General features: G+C 35.7%; 2 protein-coding genes and 1 pseudogene across 3 annotated transcripts; 1 reads left to right on the forward strand and 2 right to left on the reverse strand.

Moving 5' to 3' along the window:
* Positions 1-627: 627 nt before the first annotated feature.
* LOC147286444 (uncharacterized) lies at positions 628-5,995 on the reverse strand (annotated as a pseudogene).
* Positions 5,996-6,491: 496 nt separating this feature from the next.
* Positions 6,492-8,201, forward strand: LOC147286445 (palmitoyl-monogalactosyldiacylglycerol delta-7 desaturase, chloroplastic-like). Its single transcript, XM_086239100.1, has 5 exons — positions 6,492-6,801; positions 6,924-7,064; positions 7,197-7,340; positions 7,618-7,724; positions 7,866-8,201. Exons 1-5 carry the CDS (start codon positions 6,523-6,525, stop codon positions 8,140-8,142), a joined length of 948 nt encoding a protein of 315 aa, XP_086095226.1. The 5' UTR covers positions 6,492-6,522; the 3' UTR covers positions 8,143-8,201.
* A 3,362-nt stretch (positions 8,202-11,563) lies between these two features.
* On the reverse strand, positions 11,564-21,963 carry LOC147286446 (bifunctional aspartokinase/homoserine dehydrogenase 1, chloroplastic-like). 2 transcript variants are annotated; one of them, XM_086239099.1, is made up of 19 exons: positions 21,757-21,963; positions 21,268-21,422; positions 20,842-20,909; positions 20,364-20,738; positions 19,407-19,495; positions 19,006-19,309; positions 18,356-18,408; positions 18,061-18,275; positions 17,878-17,965; positions 17,675-17,788; positions 16,814-16,912; positions 16,425-16,619; positions 15,407-15,489; positions 14,635-14,860; positions 13,502-13,647; positions 13,213-13,348; positions 12,895-12,978; positions 12,715-12,807; positions 11,564-12,185 (listed from the first exon to the last, which is right to left on the reverse strand). In XM_086239099.1, the coding sequence occupies exons 2-19, from the start codon at positions 21,408-21,410 to the stop codon at positions 11,940-11,942; spliced, it is 2,757 nt and encodes a 918-aa protein (XP_086095225.1). In that variant the 5' UTR covers positions 21,411-21,422; positions 21,757-21,963; the 3' UTR covers positions 11,564-11,939. The 2 variants fall into 2 exon arrangements, with proteins under 2 accessions (XP_086095225.1, XP_086095224.1); XM_086239098.1 differs by having other exon boundaries at positions 20,364-20,741.
* Between the last annotated feature and the right edge of the window lie 1,344 nt (positions 21,964-23,307).

Here is a 23,307-nt window from a genome sequence, read left to right on the forward strand (position 1 = left end):
TTTGCACATAATATATAATATCCATATTCTATGGAAGCAAATTCATAATTTCATATTATTGATTACCCAACTAGCTACTGGTCCTCAATACAAAATAAATCTGCATTCTCTCTTGCTAACCAATCTGCTAGTCATCACACTAACCTGCATTAACAATAAAACATTGAATTAATTCGTAACTCCATGGAACATGCCATTTAATAAACATAATGTTAAATTGGGTGATACTATCCATCCATATATGCTTTCTCTATTTGGTTCAATAGCACAATGCTATTTAAATTTCGGCAGCATTTCGTTTCTTTTTTCAACAGTTACTCAAATTGTAGGACTTCTAAAACACACTAAATTACATCCTCAGATATCCACTATTATTATCACGTACCATTTCCATTACAAAACAACCATCTTATGGTGATGACAAGAAAGTAAGCACAGTAAGAACTATGAGAATAATGTTCCGTATTGCATGCCTGAAAATACAACATGTGAATCTAATCTACTTGTTTTCTGGATATTGCAAGTGACTTATTTAAGTTCAGATCACCAGGAACACAAATTGCAAACACCAAAGTAAAATATGTTCACATGTTCATTCGAGGGATATAATTAGTCATGGACGAAAAACCAAATCACCTCCTCATGATGTTTGCCATAAAGTGTGATATTCAAAATAAGATTTACCTGGCTGTCCATTTAAGTCACCATCACATCTTCCACATCTGTTCGGACCTCTACTTCGTCGACCACATTAGTGGCATCATCCAAGTTTTGAGGTGCAGAAATATCATGGGTTGTTACTATGCCCATGTCAAAATAATCTCTAGGCCTTGTTTTCACCGCAACATGCCAAACTGGTTGATTTAGATCTTGCACATAAAACACCTGATGTGCTTGTGACCCTAAAATAAATATGTCCTGTGGGAGCATCAATCGAGTGAAGTTCACTAATGTAAACCCATATTCATCTATTTTAATACCACTTTGGCGGCCTTGCCCATTTATCCAGTCACAATCAAATAACACCACATGTCAGTCATTATGATAGTCTAAATCAATAATGTCATTCAGTACACCATAATAGTCAACCATGGATGAGCTCGGATTAGTATCTTCAACTATAGCATAATTCTCATTCTCACCTTGTACAAATACTCCACTATTTTGTGACTGGCCACCCTCATCAACAGATTTCACATGGAATCGATAACCATTCATTATGTATTTTTTCCAACGACCAGCTCGCCGGCTCGGTCCACTAGCCAATGCACTCAAGTCGTCACTAATGTTGCAAACCCCACGATCTATTTGGTCATCGATCTGCATAAATGACCAAATATTATACACTATCCCGAAATATATCAACATCATTCTAAATATATCAATTACTAGCAGGATACTAACATGTATTCGAAACCACTCCGGAAATGACAAGTGCGCTAATTGTATAGATGCTGCTTCACTTATGCGTGGTCCTCGATTTTCCCTCTCACGAGCAACGTGTTCCTTAATAAATGAAATAAATGATAAGATAGTTTGACATTTATTTGAAAAAAATGAAACCATCCAGTATTATCATATTCACATCAACATCTTATGTATTGCACCTTATATATGGTTGGACTTCGGGGCAGTTGAGCAACACATGCAAGTGTGCTCTTTCCCATTTTGATTGGTCTAGGTTGAATAATTCTACTCTACCAAGAGATCTTCCAGGTGCTGAAAATATTACTAGTCCGTCACGTGCACCACTCCCTACCGCATCAACATTTCGACCAGGCCTATTTCGACGTGTAACAGTTTCGTCCCCAAGATACATAGAGCAAAAAGTTAAACACTCTTCAACAATATACCCTTCGACGATGCTGCCCTCAGGACGATATTTGTTATGAACATATTTCTTGAGTGTTTGCAGGTATCTGCATAAAATAATTAACGTGGTGATGAGCATAAGTAAAAGAAAACTAACCCAAATCAAATTGTAAAATATATATATATATATAACTTGTGCATGTTTGATTCATGTAACAGAGGAGAATAAAGCAAATAATAAATAAAATATATTTATACATTACATACTGCGTTTTTAATACCTCTCGATTGGGTACATCCACCTGTATTGTACAGGACCAGCTATTGCTGCTTCATCAGCAAGGTGAATAGGCAAGTGAACCATTGAGTCAAAAAATGCCGGCGGCAATAACTTTTCTAATTCACATAATGTAATTGCGATTCTTCGAGACAAAACTGAAAGTGACCAGTAGTACCAACCTTAGAACAGAGGTTTCGAAAAAATGAACTAAGCTCGAGTAGCACACGAATCACATTTCTTGGTAAGATCCCACGAATTGCAATAGGAATCAAGTATTGCATAAGTATATGGCAATCATGGCTCTTTAGACCTATTAATTTCTTCTCTTCAACTTTAACACATCTGGCTATGTTGGAGGAAAACCCATCAGGAACCTTGACTGATGCAAGGACTGTGCACATTGACGTTTTTTCTTCATTTGATAAGGTGAAAGGGCTCGGGGGTAGTTTTGTTCTTCCCCCTTCAAGTATGGGATGTAGTTTTTTTTTCACTTTTAGATCCACCAAATCCAAGCGAGCCTTGTATGTGTCTTTGTTTTTCCCATCAATACATAACAACGTCCCCAAAACACTATCTGTGACGTTTTTTTCAATATGCATCACATCCAGATTATGTCGAATAAAAAGATCCTTCCAATATGGTAGATCAAAAAAAATGCTTTTTTTCTTCCATGGACCATCGTACTTGGCAACATCATGTTTGCGCTTGCGAGTTAAAGATTTCTTTTTACCCTTACCGAATTGAAATGTTAACCCACTTAATGAAGCCAGACACTCTCCACCTGTCATAGGAATTGGTGGTAAACCATGCTCTTGGGATCTGTTAAATGAATGAGTCAATCTTCGAAACCGATGATTGATAGGCAACCATCGACGATGACCAAGATAACATTCTTTTTGACTTACATTCAACCTTAGAGAATATGTCCCATATGCACATTGTGGGCATGCCTTCTTCCCTTTAGTGCTCCAACCTGAAAGCATCGCATATGCTGGAAAATCATTAATTGTCCACAAAACGGCAGCACGCATGATGAAAGTCTCTTTTTTTACTGCATCAAATGTTGGTAACCCATGTTCCCAAAGAGTCTTCAACTCTTCCACTAAAGGTTGAAGATAAATATCTAAATCATTTCCAGGACTCTTAGGACCAGGAATAAGCAAAGAAAGCATTAAGTACGGTTGTTTCATGCATAGCCACGGTGGAAGATTATAAACTGAAATTATCACTGGCCAAGTACTGTGGGATAAGCTCATCATACCGAAAGGATTAAATCCATCACTAGCCAACCCTAAGCGCACATTACGTGGCTCTGAACCAATGGATGGATTCAAACTATCTAATTTTTCCCACGCTGGGGAGTCTGCAGGATGCCTAAGCACACTATCCACCTGTCTGTGTTCGGCATGCCATACCATAGAATCAGCGGTATGATGTGACATATAAAGACGTTGGAGTCGTGGTCCCAAAGGAAAGTAACGTAACACCTTATTAGCAACTTTAGTACGAGTGACATGTCCGGCCTCTATGTTTTCCTTGTAACGTGGTTTGCCACACACATGGCATGATGTATTGTTGGCATGCTCCTTCCAATATAACATGCAATCTTTTGGGCATGCATCAATTTTTTCATAACTCAAACCCAAGTCAGTAATGAACTTCTTGGTCTTATAAAAACTGGGTGGCCAATTCACCCCTTTCGGAAACCAATCCTTTAGCAAAGTCAGCAATTCTGTAAAAGATGTGTTGGTCCAAGAATGCAAGCACTTGATCTGATATAATCTCACCAAGAAGGAAAGCTTAGTTCTGCCACAGCCTGGGTACAACTCTACTTTAGCATCCTCCATCGCATGGAAAAAGCTTTCATTAGCAGAAGTGGGCCCAGAGGGCAGGGAGGTATCATCATTAGTTCCAGCAGTATATTCAAACCTATGCATTCCAAAGGCATCATGCAACATACCAGTCATATCTTCATTCTGAACATGTGTTGCTTCAGTGTTAGGCCTAGGCAACTGCTCCCCATGCGATGTCCATGGTGCATTAACATAATCTTCGTCCATACCATCAACAAAAATGTGTTCTTCAACTTCTATAGGTGACTTCCAATACCGATTACAACATTGACTACACGGGCACTTAATGTCACCATCAAATGCGGATACTCTTAATGCATGGGCGATGAATGCACGTAGCCTTGTCAAATATTCGTCACTCATACGATCCAAAAATACCCAATCTTATCCATTGAGAATTCACTATCTACCTAGTAATTAGAAGAAAACTAAGTCAATTTCCAGAAAAAATTCAAAAAATAATAGCAGACGAAGCCCATAAAGATGTTCAACAAAAAAATGGATGTATGAACAATAGGAAGTATGCTTGGATGCAGTTTCCCAATACATACTTATGACAATTGATGGATATATTCAAGAATTAATTTTAATTTCTACTGTAACCACCTGCTTGTTGTTCATTTGCTTATACTCAAAACTGCCAAGGCCAATACAGAGAGAGAATAATAAAAACATGGGTTGGGAGGAAGACGGATAACTAAATGGGATCAGAAAATTGAGTCATTTTTTCACTACCTTTGTTGATAACAATTATATCTACATGTAAATAGAAATTGAGACAACAACAAACTTGATTTCAATTGTGAAAGCGCACAGACCAAGCTTCAAGTGTTCTTCTTTGTTCTGTATTTAGAATCTAAAAAAAAAAACTGCAGGAATATAGGTCGGATCAAATATACAAGTAGGTATTGTAATATTAAAAATGCAATACTAAAAATTAAATGCTTGCTAATTAAAATGTCAAACAAAATACATACTTATGGGGATTATTCATCACGCAAGTGACAAACCAAATGCATACTCATATGATATATTCATAACATATATTATAAAGTCATGAACTTCAAAAATGGGAATTCCTAAATTGCAATCAAACCCAATATTTCTATTGTTCTAAATCAATCAGATGTAGAGCTTAAATGGTAAGTCTAACATGTAATAATTCAAGTTCAGATTGCTAGGTTCCCCTTGTCAATTCCTCATCTCATTAATCTAATCCGATCTCGTGGTCTTTGTTGAACTTCATAGCCAACAACTCATAATGGGGATGAAGTATAAGAAGACTACCATTACATACTTAATTAGGCAAATTTGGGATATGAGTATACTAAATAAACCCATACCTGGCCTTATTTGATCTCTGAGCGCAGAAAAATTTCTCAATCAAAGGGGGGAAGAGAAGGGGGTTTTGCTCCTGCGCGCGGTGGGTACTGCGAAGTCAGTCTGTATTATCTATTTCGCGTGATAAATTGGAGAGGGAAGGAGGAGGGTCTTTTGGTCATATCGCATATGCAAACAGATAGTAATAATATTATTTTGGTCATGGCACAGTATGTAAACCGTGACTAATAGATAAAATCTGATAGTAGCAATATTACTTTTGGTCATGGCACAGTATGTAAACCGTGACTGAAAGATAAAATATTACTTTTGGAATAGGCACTACATGAACACAGTGACTAATAGTTTAAATATACACAATTCATTCAAAACCGTGAGACTTTAGAAAACCACCAAACTTGTGCAAAATCCGAACAATACTAGTACATGTCACGGTTTGGAAATCTGTGAATTACTACATGTCACAGTTTGGTCATCTGTGACTTAGTAAATGGGACAGTTTACCCATATGTGTACTTATTCATTTCTCAGCTCCGTTGCAGCGGCTCCACGCAGCCGAAGCCGCTGAATTTTAATAACCCTCACAGTTACCAGTGCCTATTATTAAATTACTCACCCTTACACCGTGACAACTAAGTTTGAGTTACTGATTACTCAAAACCATGTATGGAAATGCTGTAATCTCATCCGCCTCATAACTGTGAGTCATTGTTCGTGCCTACTGTCCATTTTTCCAGTAGTGATCACAATCAAACTAATTTTCAAACCTCTTTGTAATGGTTGCATAATAAAAGCAAATCACTGTTCTCAAGCAACCTTGCCAAAACAGGCGGTGCAGAAACCTTTGAGGGACCCCAACCCCTACATCCTTTGGCTTAAGTGTTGCTGCAGCGTTGATAATTCCTTGTGCAACATTAAATGGTTGGTTAGTTGTCCAAAAGAGTTGGTAAAAAGTAGCTAGGTTGCCATTGCTCAGTTTTCTTGTAGTGATGGGGTTTACACATTGATTTTCTCGCCTAAAATATTAGCTATATCATGGCTTTGAAGGCATTTCCAGCTACCATATATCCTGTCCAAAATTGAAGCCACCGGCGGCCAGCTAGCTATACTTTCTCATGCAAGGCATGGTACTGCCCCTATATTACAAGCACAAACCTTGTTCATTCATTTGCAACTACATATCACAATGAGAGACACACAGAAGAACTGAAGCAACATATAGTACGTTGAGCAGCAATGTTAGATTGGATGGTGAAGAGTCGTGTGGGATTTTTAGGGAGGCAGTGGAACGGTGTGGATATAAGCAGTTTCATTGTCCTTTTGGGTTTGCACTGCGCCTGTGTTTTAGCGCCATTTCACTTCAACTGGTCTGCATTCTGGTTGGCTTTTGCACTCTATGTTGTCACAGGTGTGGGTGTAACCCTAGGCTACCATCGGACTCTCGCACACCGGAGTCTTACGCTTCCTATATGGCTTGAGTACTTTTTCGTCTATTGCGCAGTTCTCTCACTTCAGGTAATTAAGGTTTAAGGTTTAATTTTTATATGATGAGGGCAGATCCGTGACATCCTACTTTATATAATAAGTAAAATGATTTATGTGTACGTACTCGATAATGTTATGGTTTTGGTTTGTAGGGAAGTCCAATTGAATGGGTGAGCACACACAGGACCCATCATCAGTTTACCGACACATGGAAAGACCCTCATAGCCCTATCAAGGGATTCTGGTTTAGTCATATTGGTTGGATCATAGATTATCGTTCTCGATTTGGAAGTGTAAGTATATTTATATTCAAAACTCGATCTCTTTAGCTAGCTTCTTCATCCACATGTCTGAGTCCCCAAACTCATGACATTCTAGTAGTGTTTTAATTTGTTGATCAAACTTTTACATTTGAAATTTTGTAGTATGAAGGAAGACTAACGAACGTTGGAGATATAAAAAAGCAGCCCTACTATAGGTTTCTTCATATTACTTACCCTCTTCACTCAGTTGCTCTTGGAGTTCTACTATATGTCGTAGGAGGGCTTCCCTTCTTGGTTTGGGGACTGGTAATTAAAATTGCTCTTGATGATATCTCGATATATGTTAACGTACGTTTACTTAATTGAGGGCCTTGAGGCAGAAGATATATATAATTAATTTGTCATGGTGCCATTGCCATTTGAGTTTTGTATATCAGCATCATTCTTGTGTTAACTCAGTCAAATTATTCTTCTTCGTACAAGACTCAATTAATTACTAGGATACATATATATTAATTTCTCAAATTAATGGTCGTCTGTTTTAATTTCCTTCTTATTGCAATTAATATAATTAGTTTTGCAGGCTGTGAGGATAGTGTTTCTTTACCACATTACTTTGTCAATAAATTCGATTTGCCACATATGGGGAAAGCGAGTATGGGACACCGATGATTTTTCTAAAAACAACTGGTACAGTATACCTATATAGCTTCAATGCACTCTATCTAAATATACATGCAATTTTATGAATGAAACTTTTTATTAATTTTTCTAAGTTGCATGGGTAAAAATACGTAAATATATAATGAGAAAATATTTGAACTTGTTTAGGTTGTTTGGATTGTTGGCACATGGAGAAGGTTGGCACAATAACCACCATGCTTTTGAGTATTCAGCCAGACAAGGTCTGGAGTGGTGGCAGATTGATATTACTTGGTATTTAATAAGATTTTTTCAAGCTGTTGGTTTGGCAACGAATGTGAAAGTCCCAACTGAAAGTCAGAAGAAAAGAAAAGCTATGTACAACAAAACCAACGAGGAAAAACTTGAAACAGATCAAGTCAACATGGAAACCTTTAAACAACCAAGTAATGAATCTCAAAGTTAATCTGTACGTGATAGTGTTTTAAGCTACGATAGCTTTCCTTTAATTCCTTTTGTCCAAGAGAGTGTAACCTTGGTACTCATACATTAGCTTGTTTTATCGTATGTGCTAAGGTATTTTTTTTTTTCTGGTTAGAGGAGGGTCGATCTAGATAATGAATTGTATTGCTAAGGATCTTCATATATGTAACTCATTTGCATGTTTATTTAAATAAATTATTTGTTTCTCAAAACAAAACAAAAAAGGCTAGATAGCCTTAATTTTTGGGAAAATAATAATTTTGGTCCTTGTGTTTTACTCAGAAAACATATTTAGTCCATGTGGTTTCAAAATTCCGCATTTGGTATTACTTGTGTTTTATATTGTTTGGAATTGTAGGACATTTTGTAACCAACGAGAAAATTTGTTTGAACTCATGATCAGTTTTACTCAAAAATGACAAAAAATCATTTATGTAACCTTCAATTTGATTTTCAAACAAAATTGAAAATTTGAATATATTTATTAAAATTGTCCTTATATATATTGCAATTAACATAAAACACATAGACCAAATTTAGAGTTTTGAAACCATAATGACCAAATATGTTTTTAAGGTAAAAAACAATAACAAAAAATGCTTTTTCCCTTAATGTTCTGTGTATTCTCGTTGTGTTTTAAGATAGCTTGACTTGTTTGGTAGTGCTTTTAGAAGACTTAAAAGCACTTTGAAATAGTCAAAAACGTTTTTTCTTACATTTGGTAAAAACAATTGAAAGTGCTTTTGGATTGTAAAAGCCCTTGAAAGCGCTTCCAAGTACATTTACAAATCTCAAAGCTCCCACGCAGATCATATCCAAATCCCTGCAAAGAAATTAGTCCCCAAACCCACAAAAAGTCAGTTTGCAAAATGAAACCAAACTAAGTAAAAAAATAAATCTTCAAAATCCCAAATCAATCTCACCAAAACTCAGAGCCCAGCCAACTCTCACCAAATCTCAAAGCCCCACGCAGATCAGATCCAAAGCCTAAATCAAAAGCATTAAATTTTTATAAATTTTGAATTTTTATGAGTTTAAAATAATCACAACTGTATAGCAAACCGATTTGTGACCTAATCCAAAATGTCTTTAGTACCTAAACTAAAAAAAATTAGTGTCTTATTGTTTTGCTGAAAAACTATAGATATTTGACATTTAATCCTAATTTTTTATTTTTTTATTTTTTTGCTTAAAAAAAATGGTCAAGTAAACACTGTAAACTTTGATAACTTTTCTCCCTTCGACCGACCATTAAGTACATAGTAATTAATGCCCTTCATTTAAATAGATTATAGAATTTTGATAATAGGGCCTGCAGACCCTTGAAAAGGGGATAGGGATGGCCATACAATTGCCTCCAGGCCCACCACTGCTCTGGTTTATCCAGACAATAAAAGCCAGTATTTATAATTGGCAAACTGAAATATATATATATATATATACATGTTTGTCTTACCAGCTTGTCATTCGCTGTAAAGCTCATAATCAACCGGACAAGGCTCTCTAGCTCATTTGTTGCAACATACAATTATGGTTGTTAACTTGTTACCACCTCAAATAACATGTCTAAATTGGCCTAAAATAATATTAGATGAATATTCCTAAGAGGGATTTAAGAAAACAAATCATTCTAAGTCGCCTCTGATGTACTGCTTTCCATTTGTTTACATGAACTACAATTTGCAACTTGTGATGAGAAATTTCCTTTGAGTAAGGATGGGGTTTTGAATGATGGTAAAGAGAGCTCACTCTCGTGGGGGTAATTCTTGTTCTCGAAAGCTCACTCACTTTATGATTGATTTTTCCAAGTAATTTTGTCTAAGTAACCATTAATCACAGTATGCAACTATGCAAGCGAGAGGATGCCACCACAAAATTGAAGGCTGAGGTTGGTATTACAAGCTGCTTCAGAGTTTAAATGTCAATACAAAACTTTGCTAATTGTTTGTGATTATTGGAACTGTCATGAAATATAATTGTCTTGTGTGTGGATCTGAAAAATCATCAAAAGAAAGGCTCGCTAGCTGTTGGTCTAAAAGTACCTCGATATTGATGTCAGCTTTCTGTTTCTGTCTTGCTCTTGTAGTTAGATAACATTTGCTAGTTGGGTTTAAACAGCAAGCACCTTTACTTCATGAGGAATTCATGTACAAGGTGTTGGATGCGTTTTTATGGTGTTGGATGCGTTTTTATGGTGTTGAATGCTTTTCATTGTACAAATGAAAATAGAGGACAAAAAAAAAGAGAGGAGCATACATGATACTATGATAGTATTTATAGTTGTATGCTAACACTACCTAGGTCCATTCAGTCCTTGCATTGCATGCATAGGATGGGTAAGACAATATTTACAATAGGATGAGGCTATGCAGACCACCCTAACATATTTTGTCTAATTTTTTTTTTTTTTTTTACCCTTTATTGCAAAAACATGATGAAATTACCCAAATTCATTCGGTGGTTATCTACCGAAACATATACCAATGTTCGTCAGATAACTGTCGAATAAACACAAACATTTCGGCAGATAACTGTCGAATACTTTTTTTCATTTTCATTTGGTGGTTATCCACCAAATAATCCACCAATATTCAGCAGATAACTGTCGAATAACTATAAATATTTCGGTAGATAACTATTGAATAACTCGACAAACAAAATTAAATTTTTTTATTTTAAGGGTAAAATTAAAATTTTGAAATAGAGTGGTCAACTCAGCAGTTTAAGGTGGTCAGAATAGCACTGGCCTTTACAATATTTCTGGTCTATGTAGCATCATTGAAGAATAGCCTCCAACATTTCAGTTCTACAATGTGATCTTAATGCTTTGAAGCCACATTCTTATCCTGGGAATTTGTGCTGCTTAACCAAGCTATTGGTTCGATTGAAGCAATTGCCAAGGCATCATAGGAACATGTTCTGGAAAACACAGACCTTTCAGCTGACAAGGTCAAACAGTTAAACCGCCAAGGAAGGAGGGATCTTAAAATTGTATCCTAAAAACTCATTTATTTTACGAGTAAAACAATAATACAACTAATGCAAGCAGAGAGGGAATGAATGCGAGAGTAGTTTCATACAATGGTTGTACTCGAAAGATTTTTTTTCCTTGTGTTGTGGGTGTCATCTTTATCAGAAACTACATGTGTATCTAGTTTTGGAATCACATCCCTCCATGCGACCAATCAACAAATTAATCATCTGATTACAAATGTCAAAGTTAAGGAAAAAACCAAACAATTAAAAACAAGCCCAAGAGTAGAAACCAATTTACACACGCTCAGAAATTCAAGTGGGCTGAAGAGCATATCTCAACAAGGATGAAGCCAGGGTGTGCTTTTTTTTTTTTTTTCTTCTCATTTCTTTTTTATATTTTCTTAAGATGAAAATTAAAGATTGAGACAGAATCAGGAGATAAATAGCATAAACTTATGTTGAAAATTCAGCCAGAATCGGTTGCATGTCCGCATCAGCTAAAGCTCTATCAAATTAAACATTATATACCCCAAACCCCAGCAGGTAGAAACTAAGCCTCATAACAAAAACTACACTTCCGAGGTGCAAAAGTGCATCCTAAATCACTAATAAATCACAATAGCTGGACACATTATATTATGTCCAGTGTAAGAACCAGTTCATAAATATTGCATCCACTAATTAAGCCACAGACATACATGACAGTTAGAAGTACAATAATGGTGGGCTGCCCCGACAGAAACGCGTGAACTAATGCCTTCGATGAACCACAGACGCTATGATCTTCTGGTTACAGGCTTACCACTATGATGGGGCACCAAGATATGAGGCAAGCCGCAATATGTCACTGAAGACTCCACCAGCTGTGACTTGGGCACCAGCACCCGGTCCACGGACTATCAGAGGCTGATCTTTGTACCTTGTTGTTGTGAAAGCAATGATATTATCTGCCCCGGACAGTTGAGCAAACGGATGATCATTCTTGTATGCTTGCAGCTTCACTACCCCTTTCTCATTGACCACATCGACCACCCCGACATATCTCAAGACCTTCAGATATCACAAAGTCATGAGGTAAGAAAAAAACCGTTTAGAACAGGATAAAAAAAAAAAAAATACTCTCTAATAATTATAGCTACGATATTAGGGTTGGATAATCCCTGCCCAAAGAACGCTGATGAATTAAGAAAAATATTCACATTTCCAACACTATTATGCCCTATAATAAAATCTACAGTGCAGTTTTTATCACATGAAGTCAGAGGAATACATCAATAACCATCATATCGGAAGATAATGTAAGAAATGAGGATGGGTTCACAGGAAACCAAAATGATATTGTTCCAAAATTTCTAAAAAATAACAATTTTGAGTTATTTCTTCCCCAATTTGCCCATTGTTATGATTGATACCTCAAAAAAAAAAAAAAAATGTAAACATTTAATAGCCATTGGATGCCTAGTAGGCTTATAACAAACTACCTGATCAATTTAGCAATCAAATATGGCTACTATTTCAGATAGGTTAAAATTCCAGTATTAGACTACCAAGAAAAGAAATGCATATCAGAGATACTCACTTCCCCTGCATCCTCAGCTATCTGCCTTTTCTTAGCCAAGTCGTGATCAAATTGTGGAAGCTTTTGCATAAATTCCTCGGCCGATGCACAGTCCTGGAAATAAATCATCCGAAACTCCACATCAAAGGTGAACATATGCACTTGGTAAGGTATTAAATGATTGACAAGATTAGATTTTACTTTCAATGGTTCTGGCACAAGGCTTTCAACAGGGATATCGGTGAGTTCCAGCTTAAGACCAGACTCCCTGGCAAGAATTATCACCTGCATTTAAATGGTTCCTTAGGAGGCAAATCTTACAAAATCATGACAGCTGAGGTTGAAGTGTCGGGGTGGGGGCCAAAGCAGCATAAATATGAAGTCAATTTTTTTTCTTTAATAATACAAACCACAGGATCTTATATCAAAACTTGAGGGACGTTTAACTGATTAAACACAAACCTGACCACATTATAAAGCCTACTTAATTTAGGTGGAAAAAAAATTAGCACATAGTACCTTTCTACAAACATCTGTTCCAGATAGATCATCCCTTGGATCCGGCTCAGTATAACCAGCCTGCTTTGCTTCAGCCACCACCTCACTAAAAGTTCGTCTTCCTATTAAGTTGTTAAATATATAACTCAAAGTTCCACTGCAAAAGCAAATCAGAGAGGCAAAAATTGTGTTAAACGTAATATAAGGTGTGCATTAACATCAAGATCGTACATGCTTAAAAAGGGACAGTACTCTTGTATTATTTTCAACTTTTGACTGAGAAAAGGGATAAACAAAAGTTGCCACATACCTGAAGATGCCTTCAATACGCAAAATTTTGTCTCCAGTTTCGAGGAGACCTTGTAATGTATTGATAATTGGGAGACCAGCTCCAACAGTAGCTTCATAAAAGTAATGTGTATATGATTGCCGTTGAAGAGCTCTTAACTTTAAATACTGGACATGGACAAAAATAATGTTATGAATGATGAAACCTAAGAAGTCAAAACATATGCAAGATATGAACAATATTACTGCCTTTTCAGACTGCATTAAAATTGTACTCAAAGAGTAACTTATTCATATTAAATAACAGATAAACGAAGTTAGTTGCATAGTTTATTCTTCTTTTTTTTTTTTCTCACAAGTCAATTTATGGTAAATTAAAATAAAATACACAAAATAGTTTCATATTGTTATGAAATAAATGGCTATGGAAGAAGCCCCTAGAGAAACAAATACTACAAACAATCTGGGTATTATTTCCCCCTCCCTTTTTTTTATAAAGAACACTCTGTATTCAGTAAGGAAAACTCAGGTCCTTTCATATTAAATTCAGTATGACAAGCATCTTCATCTTTCAGATTACAGAAGAACAGTTAAAACAGATAAATTCACATTAAAGCACTACGGATTATATCACTTGTTGCATAGGCATTTCTGCAAAATTTGTGCAGAGTTATGAGAATAATTGCACATGTAAATGGCTACTTTTATCATCACTATGTCCAAACAACAAAGTGTTATTGAATTCTCTCTTATAATTATGAATCAAAAGTGGTCATCCACATTTTATAAAGAAAGCACTATTGACCAGAATTGTAAAAAAGAAAATAAAAATTGATAAATAATGGGAAGATTGGAAGCATGAAGAAAAAATACAGTGGGAACCAACAATGACTGTATTCATTGCTTGATGACCCTTGTAAATTGTTTGAATTTGAAAGCAAGATTCCCCAAAATCAGGGGTTCCGGATACAACTGTTCGTGAAAAGAAATCCACATTCCCAGTTAATTGGGTAGATAGATATAATTAAAGAATTGGGAGATGCTCTTGTTCTTTCTCAGTTGATTAGAATTATACAAAACAAGAATTTGGAATTATATATAAAGTCATCATGATAAAAACCTCAAAAATCGGCCACATGTAAGAAGAGAGATTACCTGATCAAGCGGTCCTGAATTTGCCTTTTTGTTGGGGGTCACTACATGAATTCCTTTCCGCAACCAGTCATTGTAATGGCTTGCAATGATAGTGTCAGCTGTGCAGTCAACTAAAACAGTATTCGGAATAAAATGATTCCCATGTACATGTTGCACAAATTTTTCCATATCTGCCCTTTCTCCTTTCTCTTTTTGAAGTTCTTTCCATCTAGATAAGTCAATACCCCTACGACCATAAATAATAAAAAAATAAATTTCACGGTCCTGGAAATGAGAACTACTAAATGAATAATTTATAGAATATAAGTAAATCAATTACCACCAAGCCATAAGAAGCTACAGGTGACATTTTTTTGCAACATACAGTAAAAATAGAAATGAAACAAGTTTGGTAGTATGCACACAAGAAATTCAAAAATAATAAGGAGAGCCGACTTTAAAGCTTCAACATGGATGCGATTAAGACTCTGGAAACTTCCACTACTTAGCAGAAGACACGAATCCTGGTGCAAATAATGTCCAAAATGAACATACGGGCCTTGATTATCCACAGTCAATTATCAATTTTGAGAAGGCTAACCAAAAAAGTTTCATTAACAGACATGTATAAATTGGACCATCATGATTTAGATCATTGATAATCTAACAGGTGGATACTTAGGAAAAGACAAAGGAACCAAGCTCTGTTATGCCACCACTCCAAGGTGTACCAGTGTAGTATAGATACTAAGCATTTTATTTAAGAATATTCCAAAGAAAGCTTTTAACTTACGTTTCACTCAAAAGCATTGTCCTTGAACCAGTGATTCCCATAACACGCAAATCAATGTTAAACTCTTCCTTAAGAGTTGCCGCCTGCAAAATTTAAAATTGTTCAATTTTAATGATTCACGCCACCCAATAAAAGAAAATAAAAGGATCAGTATTCATCAAAGCTTGTGCATAAGCAGTAATATGAACTTAAATTAGTAAAGAGTCTAAAGGCGGAGAGTAAAGTGTGTGTGTGTGTGTGTGTGTGTGTGTGTGTGTGAGTGAGAAAGAGGGAGAGAGAGAGAGAGGGAGAAGGAGAGAGAGGGAGAGAGAGAGAGAGAGAGAGAGAGAGAGAGAGAGAGAGAGAGAGAGAGAGAGAGAGAGAACTACAAAATACCTAATTTATATCTTAATTAATTTTAAGAAAGAAAAGCCAATTGGTTGGGCATATAAAACTAAAACTTAAATTGTTGAATGGCTGTAAATGGCACAGAGCAGCATATGTATATGCAACCTAAATTATCACCAAAAACTAAGAAGCAAAATCATAGGCCTCCGACCCTAGATGATATGTTGATAAATATTACAGCATTAAACCTTCATCCTCATTAATATATGCCCATAGTATACCCATAGAAAACAAGCATACATTCACAATCTTCTTGAGTGAATTAATCCTGCAAACTAGATTTTAATTTTTGATGTAGCCAAGTAAACTTACTTCCAATAAGATTATTAATTTCATTATGCTCTTCTGTGCACAAGCAAACCACATTTTACAACTTAACCAAAAACAGGTAACATCTCGCTGCTCTAGAAACTAAATCGGACAAGAATAAGTACTCATAAACAAAAACCACAAAAGAACCCACTTTTGAAACACATGAAAACCAGCACACAGTGATAATATTGACCAAATTAGGATCTTCAAGTATACATGTAATAAAGAATCATACAATTTGATGTACAGATGACATACAAATGATACATTGTAGAAAGAAAATGATAGTAATGCAAGAGAATTTGTCCAAATAAAGCACCTGATCCCTTAGTTGATCAAGTAATGTGGCACCAATCAATCCTGGTCCGACGATGCCCATTGCTATAGTAGTTTTTGAATGATAAAATCTAGAGTGGACAGCTCTCAGGGCCCTAATACAATCCTCCCGCTTTAGCACTACAGTAATATTGTACTCAGAACAACCTTGAGCTATAGCACGCACATTAATGTTTGCCTGCAGTGTAGCAACAATTTAGACTCCTTTGTCTTGGGGATTAGGGATTATGTGAAACATTAAGAATAAAAGACTACTGTTTAGAAGCAGATCGCTGACATTGTAAATCACTATGAAAACAATTATGAATTGTTAAATTAAAAATAATAATAAATTTTGATAGATTATTTAAACTTATAGATGAAAACCCTAACCTTTGCCAGAGCATTGAAAAGAGTTGCACTAACTCCAGGAGTACTAGCCATTTTCTGGCCAACTGTTGCCAAAATACTACAGTTTGGAATGACTTGAACCTGAGAAGGTTAAATTACAAGCCAAGTACCAAAGAGGTGCTACAAATTAAAATCATAAAATTGATAATATATGATAACATATATGAAATGAAAAGAAAAAAATGCATTACAAGACTCAGTTCCAGTAATATAGATGAGCAAAGAATGAAATATTTTGTTCACAAGGAATCAAACCAATCAAAATACAATATCAGAATATGCATTTTTTTTCCATTTACATTTCCACTGTATTACTTCAGAATTTTTATAAAACTCTTCTTGCAATTCTATAACTGAGATACAAATAGTGGTCCAATAGGCTAATTATCCCATCGTATTGATACCAATAGTGCCACCTAATTTAAGTGATGCAAATCAGCACCTCGGACTCCAAACCTCCAACTTAATTTCCTCAGGTAAAATTGCCAACTCAAGAACATTTTCCAGCCACTCTCTACCACCATGATGATGCATGGAAAAGCTGATTCTGAGGAACAACTCTATAAATAATGTCCTATGCCTACCATAAATTAATAAGAAACTTAAGTTTTAAGTTACTAGCAGTTTTTAAAGTTACTAGCAGTTTTTAAAGTTACTAACAGTAAAACAAATAGTTCTGTCAATATAGTCTTTTCCATCATTGTAAAGTGAAACCAATGAACCAAAATATCTAATTATCAGTGAAATAAACAAAAAAGTAATTGTCAACATGCTATCCTTGCTCTGCATACATTAACATCAAGTAACCTTGTCAAGAAATTCAGTCAAATAAAAAGTACGCACCTGAGAAAGGCGCCCAGCATTCAAGGCTTCACGAAATCTAGACTGCAGTGCCTCAGAAACAGCATTCACTTCCTTTTCAGGGACAGCAAAGCACACAGAATGCTCGCTACTAGCCTACAGTGACCCATCACTAAGCACACTAAGCATCATACATGTTAAACTGTGTCAACTACCATGAACCTGAATACAGAGCATGAGGTAACCTGAGATATCATAATAACATTAGCCCCCACATCTTTTACAGCACCAAATATAGCACTAGCTGTACCAGGAACACCAGCCATTCCAGTTCTGGGTGAAACAAAGGAGAATGTTAAAAATGGGAGAAATGTATTTGTAAATTCATAGAACAAATGCAGTGGAAATGACTATAATGCACAGCTCACCCCTCAACATTTACAAGGGCCAAGTTGTCTATTGTTGCAAACCCTTTGACAAAGGACACCAATCCCTGGACCTCTTCGTCCTCAGTAGCAGAAGAGCGACAAATTTTTGTACCAGGTGCAGAGAGGTTGAAAACATTCCTTATTATAATTGGAATGTCATATCGCATCACTGGAATGATGGTGCGTGGATGCAGAACATTTGCCCCAAAATAAGACTGCACATATACATATATTTTTGTTAAAATTGCAAATGTACCCAATCTCAACAACTTCAACAGGGAGTAGTAAGGTTCACCATTTCCCAGGCCTCTTGATAAGACAATGTCTTCAGAATCACTGCCTCACTAACTGCAAAATAAATTTTCTTAACATTGAATTAAACCCCACAGTACCATTGTAACATTCTTAGAAGGCATCATTCCATAACTCTCACAAATTAAAAAAGCGAAAATGCATGCGTTTATTCACTTATATATATATATATATATATATATATTCACACAAAGAAAGCTTCCATCGAGGGACACATTGTCGGAAGCACTCCGCATTATAGTTTGATGATCCGAACCGTCTATTTTTAGGTCTCCATTAGGGATCATCCTTACAAAAAAATTTGAAATACTGGAAACCACTAAGCCATCTAATTGTGATAAAATAAATAGACGAACACTGTGTTTTCAATAAATAATGAAATTATCACCAATTAATCAAATGGTGAAATGGTTTCTGATTTCTCTAATTTTTTGCAAGGATGACCTTTGAATGGAGACTTAAAAAATAAACGATTTAGATCATTGAAATACAATGTGGAGTGGGCCCACAATGTGTCCCTTAAAATAACCTTATTCAAGGGATCCCTGAATGGAAGTTTTCTCTATTATCACAATTACATAAAACTGATTGACATGTGACTTAATGTTTACTAAGAATAAGGGCTATACAAACCTTTTCTGGGATCTGCACTATAGACACCATCAACATCTGTCCAAATTGTAACTTGACCTGCCTTGAATAGAGCACCCAAGATTGCTGCAGAGAAATCACTTCCATCTCTCTTCAAAGTAGTAGGAATATCTTGAGGTGTGCTAGCAATAAAACCAGTAGCTATGATTGTTTTTGATGGATTTCTGGAGAACCATTTCTCAAGTCTCCGTTCAGATTCCTCAAAATCAGGATCGACTTGATTAGAACCAGAAGGGTTTACAATAAGGACTTCCCTTGCATCCATCCATTTGCAATCCACCCCATTCTGCCAAACGAAATCAAAAGCACAATAATATATCAAACGACTTGGACAGAAACATTCAGCAAATGCTCTTCAAAAAGTGAGCAAACAACCACCAGACCTTTCTAACAACAGATGACAACATCTGAGCAGACCATAACTCTCCATGTCCTACAACAAAATCTGTGAAAGATTCTGTTGCATGACCAGCTGCCAGAATTAAGCATATTAGTCAATATAATAAGATGCTACCTTAAAATTGTAGCCAAAATTAGAAGAGTGGAATGACATAAAATTAACAAGAAAATTAGGATTTGATTCATAATATATAACTCTCCATGTCCTACAACAAAATCTGTGAAAGATTCTGTTGCATGACTAGCTGCCAGAATTAAGAATATTAGTCAATATAATAAGATGCTACCTTAAAATTGTAGCCAAAATTAGAAGAGTGGAATGACATAAAATTAACAAGAAAATTAGGATTTGGTTCATAATATCTATGTATAGATGGAGAAAAAGCTTTTCCATAACACATAAATTACTGGCCTTAGTTAAGTTGGAGAAAGGCATGATGCTTTACTAACCCTTTTATTTTTATTCAGCCATTGTATTGATGTATTGTAGACTAATCATAAGGCGAAAATGAGAAGAATTAAAGAAGTCATTAATCCCATTAAGTTCAAACTACTCCCTTAAAAAGATAAAACAATTCCAATAAAAGAATTAATCTCTCTCTCTGCCAGAAAGCACTAGTTGATGTAGTTTGTAGTATAAGCATATGCACAATGGTAAACATGGTCCGTTTGACATCTGATGGAAATATCTAAAATCACATGTCACATTTTCCGTGATAACCCATTTGAGAGTTTATATGGATCAGAAAGCCACCAATGTCATGATGTTTCTTGTAAATAATAAATGAATGAAGAATGTGATATAACATTCCAGGTACGACAAAATCCTTCTAGGAGACACATAAGACATGTATGTAAGTTGTTTGTGTGTGTGTGTGTGTGTGTGTGTGAGAGAGAGACAGAGACAGAGACAGAGACAGAGACAGAGATAAGTCTAATACCAATATATATTGCACGAAGCATCGCTTTCAGGTTACTGATGTCATTATGCAATCGTAATAAGAAACTACCAAGATCATCCCCATCAAGTAGATCAAGAGCTGTTGATCTATGCTTTTCTAAAACAGCATCTAATGCAGATAAATAGGATTCATCTCGTGATTGAGCCTTGTAGATGAGATCAAACATCATATCGGTTACCTTGGACATTGCTGATACAACTACTAACTTCCTCTCTGCATCATCACTAAGAACTATTTTTGCAACATTCTTAATTCTTTCTGAACTTCCCACACAAGTGCCACCAAATTTGTGAACAGACCAACTGTCACCTTTAGGAAGCTGAACCTTTTCATGGGATGTGTCTACTGGAGTATCTACTAATTAAGGAGAGGAAAACATAGTTACATTAAAACTTACAGTCATTCACTACAAGATCCTGCGGACCAATTCAAATGGAACAAAGGGTAGGGGATGAACCTGTGACTGATGCAAAAATATGGGTTTTTAATGTCCTTTTCCTTTCCAGTCCAGAAACAAAACCCATTCTGAAACCAAAAAAAAAACCTCGTAAATAAATCAATAATTTAATTTACAATATGAAGTATAGAAACAACTATGCTCTAGAAAAAACAATGAAAAAGGTGGATAATAAATAAAAAATCACTATTTATTTGTGCAACAAAAACTAAATTTCTGAAAGAAAAAGGCAAAAATTACGATAGCAAACTAAACATCATTACAAAATGCAGAAATTCATGCAAAGAACTCAGAATAACATGCCAAGGTCATAAAGTTTTTAACTCAGTTAAAGCAATAGGAGAAAAAACTTCCACTTTCCATATACGAAACTCATCCATTTTCTCGAGAAACAAACAGAAACTGAATAGATATACAAATGGGTACCTGCAAATAGGAGAGCGCTGAGGAGGGAGAAGAAATGTACGGCATTGAGAGTACTGGATCTTCTTGGGCTTGGCGTCGTGAGGCAATGCGTTGGGAGAGAGACCATGCCCTGAAGTAGAGATCGCCGAAGAGAGCGACGCCATAGCTCTCACAGTCTGATAAAGTGAGTGAGAGAGAGAGAGAGAGAGGCGGCTTCGGTTAATATTAGTAATGGCAATTTTTGGAGTCGGCGACACCGATAGGGGGGTGAAGCAAAATCTTCACCCGTATCCCCGATATTTCCTCCAACGATAATTTCGGCAAATATCGGAAATCCCCGATATTGGGCCGACAACACCGAAAATCAGAGGAAAAAATTGAATAAAATATGGAGAAGAATGAGAAATTAAGCCTAATTTTCCATACTCATGTACTAATTCAGAAACCTAATCAATGTCTTAGCATTACGATATTAAAATCCAATAATTGAATAGGAAGAACCAGACATACCTTTAACCCAAACTAAAACTCTCAATAAATTGCACCAATTTATGAGAGTTTCGGCACCCACACTTTGTTTGAGCAGCAGCCGTCTACTTTGTGAAGGTGAGTCTCCTCCTCTTTCTCAGTCTCTGTCTCTTACTATCGCACTCTCTGTCTCACTCACTCACTCTCTCTCTCTCTCTCTCTCACTCTCGCGTCTGGTCTGGTCTGTGCTCAAAAACGACTGATCAGCTTCTCTGTTTGTTTGAACGGGCAAAACAAGTTCTACTAGGTTTGGTTTGGGCTGATTTATAATTTTGACATAAATTTAATTTACACACATAACTATATAAGCTATTTCAACAGGGTCCATGAACTTTAAAATATTTCAAATATACACCCGATTTATTATCTAAATTGAAAAATAAATTTATGTCCATTAATTTGTTGAGAGATTAGTTAAATGACAGCTTGGCTTTTGCTGACCGAGATTACTTGACGACGTGGCGCTATCTCAACAAACATTTCCCGCCGAATGAGCGACACGGGCCCACAATTTAATAATAATAGAGAGAGTGAGAGTTTGTGGGCCCGTGTCAGGGGTTAGGTGGACCTGTGTCGCTTATTTCTCCCCAAATGAGCGACACAGGTCCACCTAACCCCTGACACGGGTCCACAAACTCATCATTTCTTTCTCGCTCGTTGAACATAAGTGAGAGATTTATATTCGAATTTGGAGGAAAACATGATGTTTTTTGAAGACTAAATGGTCAGGAGAGTCTTCGACAAGCGGAAAGGAGGTGATAGGTGTGTGGGCCCGTGCCAAGTGGACATGTGTTGCTCATTTGGCGGGAAATGTATGCTGAGTTGGTGCCACGTCGCCAATTAATCCCCGTTAGCAAAAGTTAAGCTGACATTTAACTGATCTCTCAATAAATTGATTGACATAATTTCATTTTTCAATTTACATAATAAATCAGATGTATATTTGAAATATTTGAAAGTTCATGAATCCCGTTGAAATAACATAAATAGTTATGTGTCTAAATTGAATTTATGCCTATAATTTTATATGGGTTTGGCCGTTTGGGCTTAGGGCATTATACTGATTTATATAGGTGTTAGGTAATGAATTAAATTTCGGATTTTGAAAAAATTTCGATAAAAATTTTGACAAAAATTAGATGAAAATGAAGAAAATTGTTATCAAAATACGAAAATTTTTAATGAAACTTTATTATATGTTTATTTAACATATTATTGACTAAATTGATAAAAAATATTAAAAAAACTAAATTATATAGTAAGTTTCATGTGATATAAGGTTAATATAATGCGCACTGTTAAATAAAATTAGTATATTCTTTATACTCTATAATTTAATTATACACTAAAATCTAAACCCTAATACTTTATATACTTTATATACCATAATACTCTTTATACTCTATAATCTATACATTAAACCCTATATACTCTATATTTTTTAGGATATTAGGTTTTAGACCTTTTAGGATATTTTTAATTATTTTTTTATATAGAAATGTGTTAGAGTTTAGGGTTTAAAATAACGAAACG

This window comes from Dryas octopetala, chromosome 4 (genome assembly GCF_963921425.1).
Source record: "Dryas octopetala chromosome 4, drDryOcto1.1, whole genome shotgun sequence".
NCBI lineage: Eukaryota > Viridiplantae > Streptophyta > Magnoliopsida > Rosales > Rosaceae > Dryas > Dryas octopetala.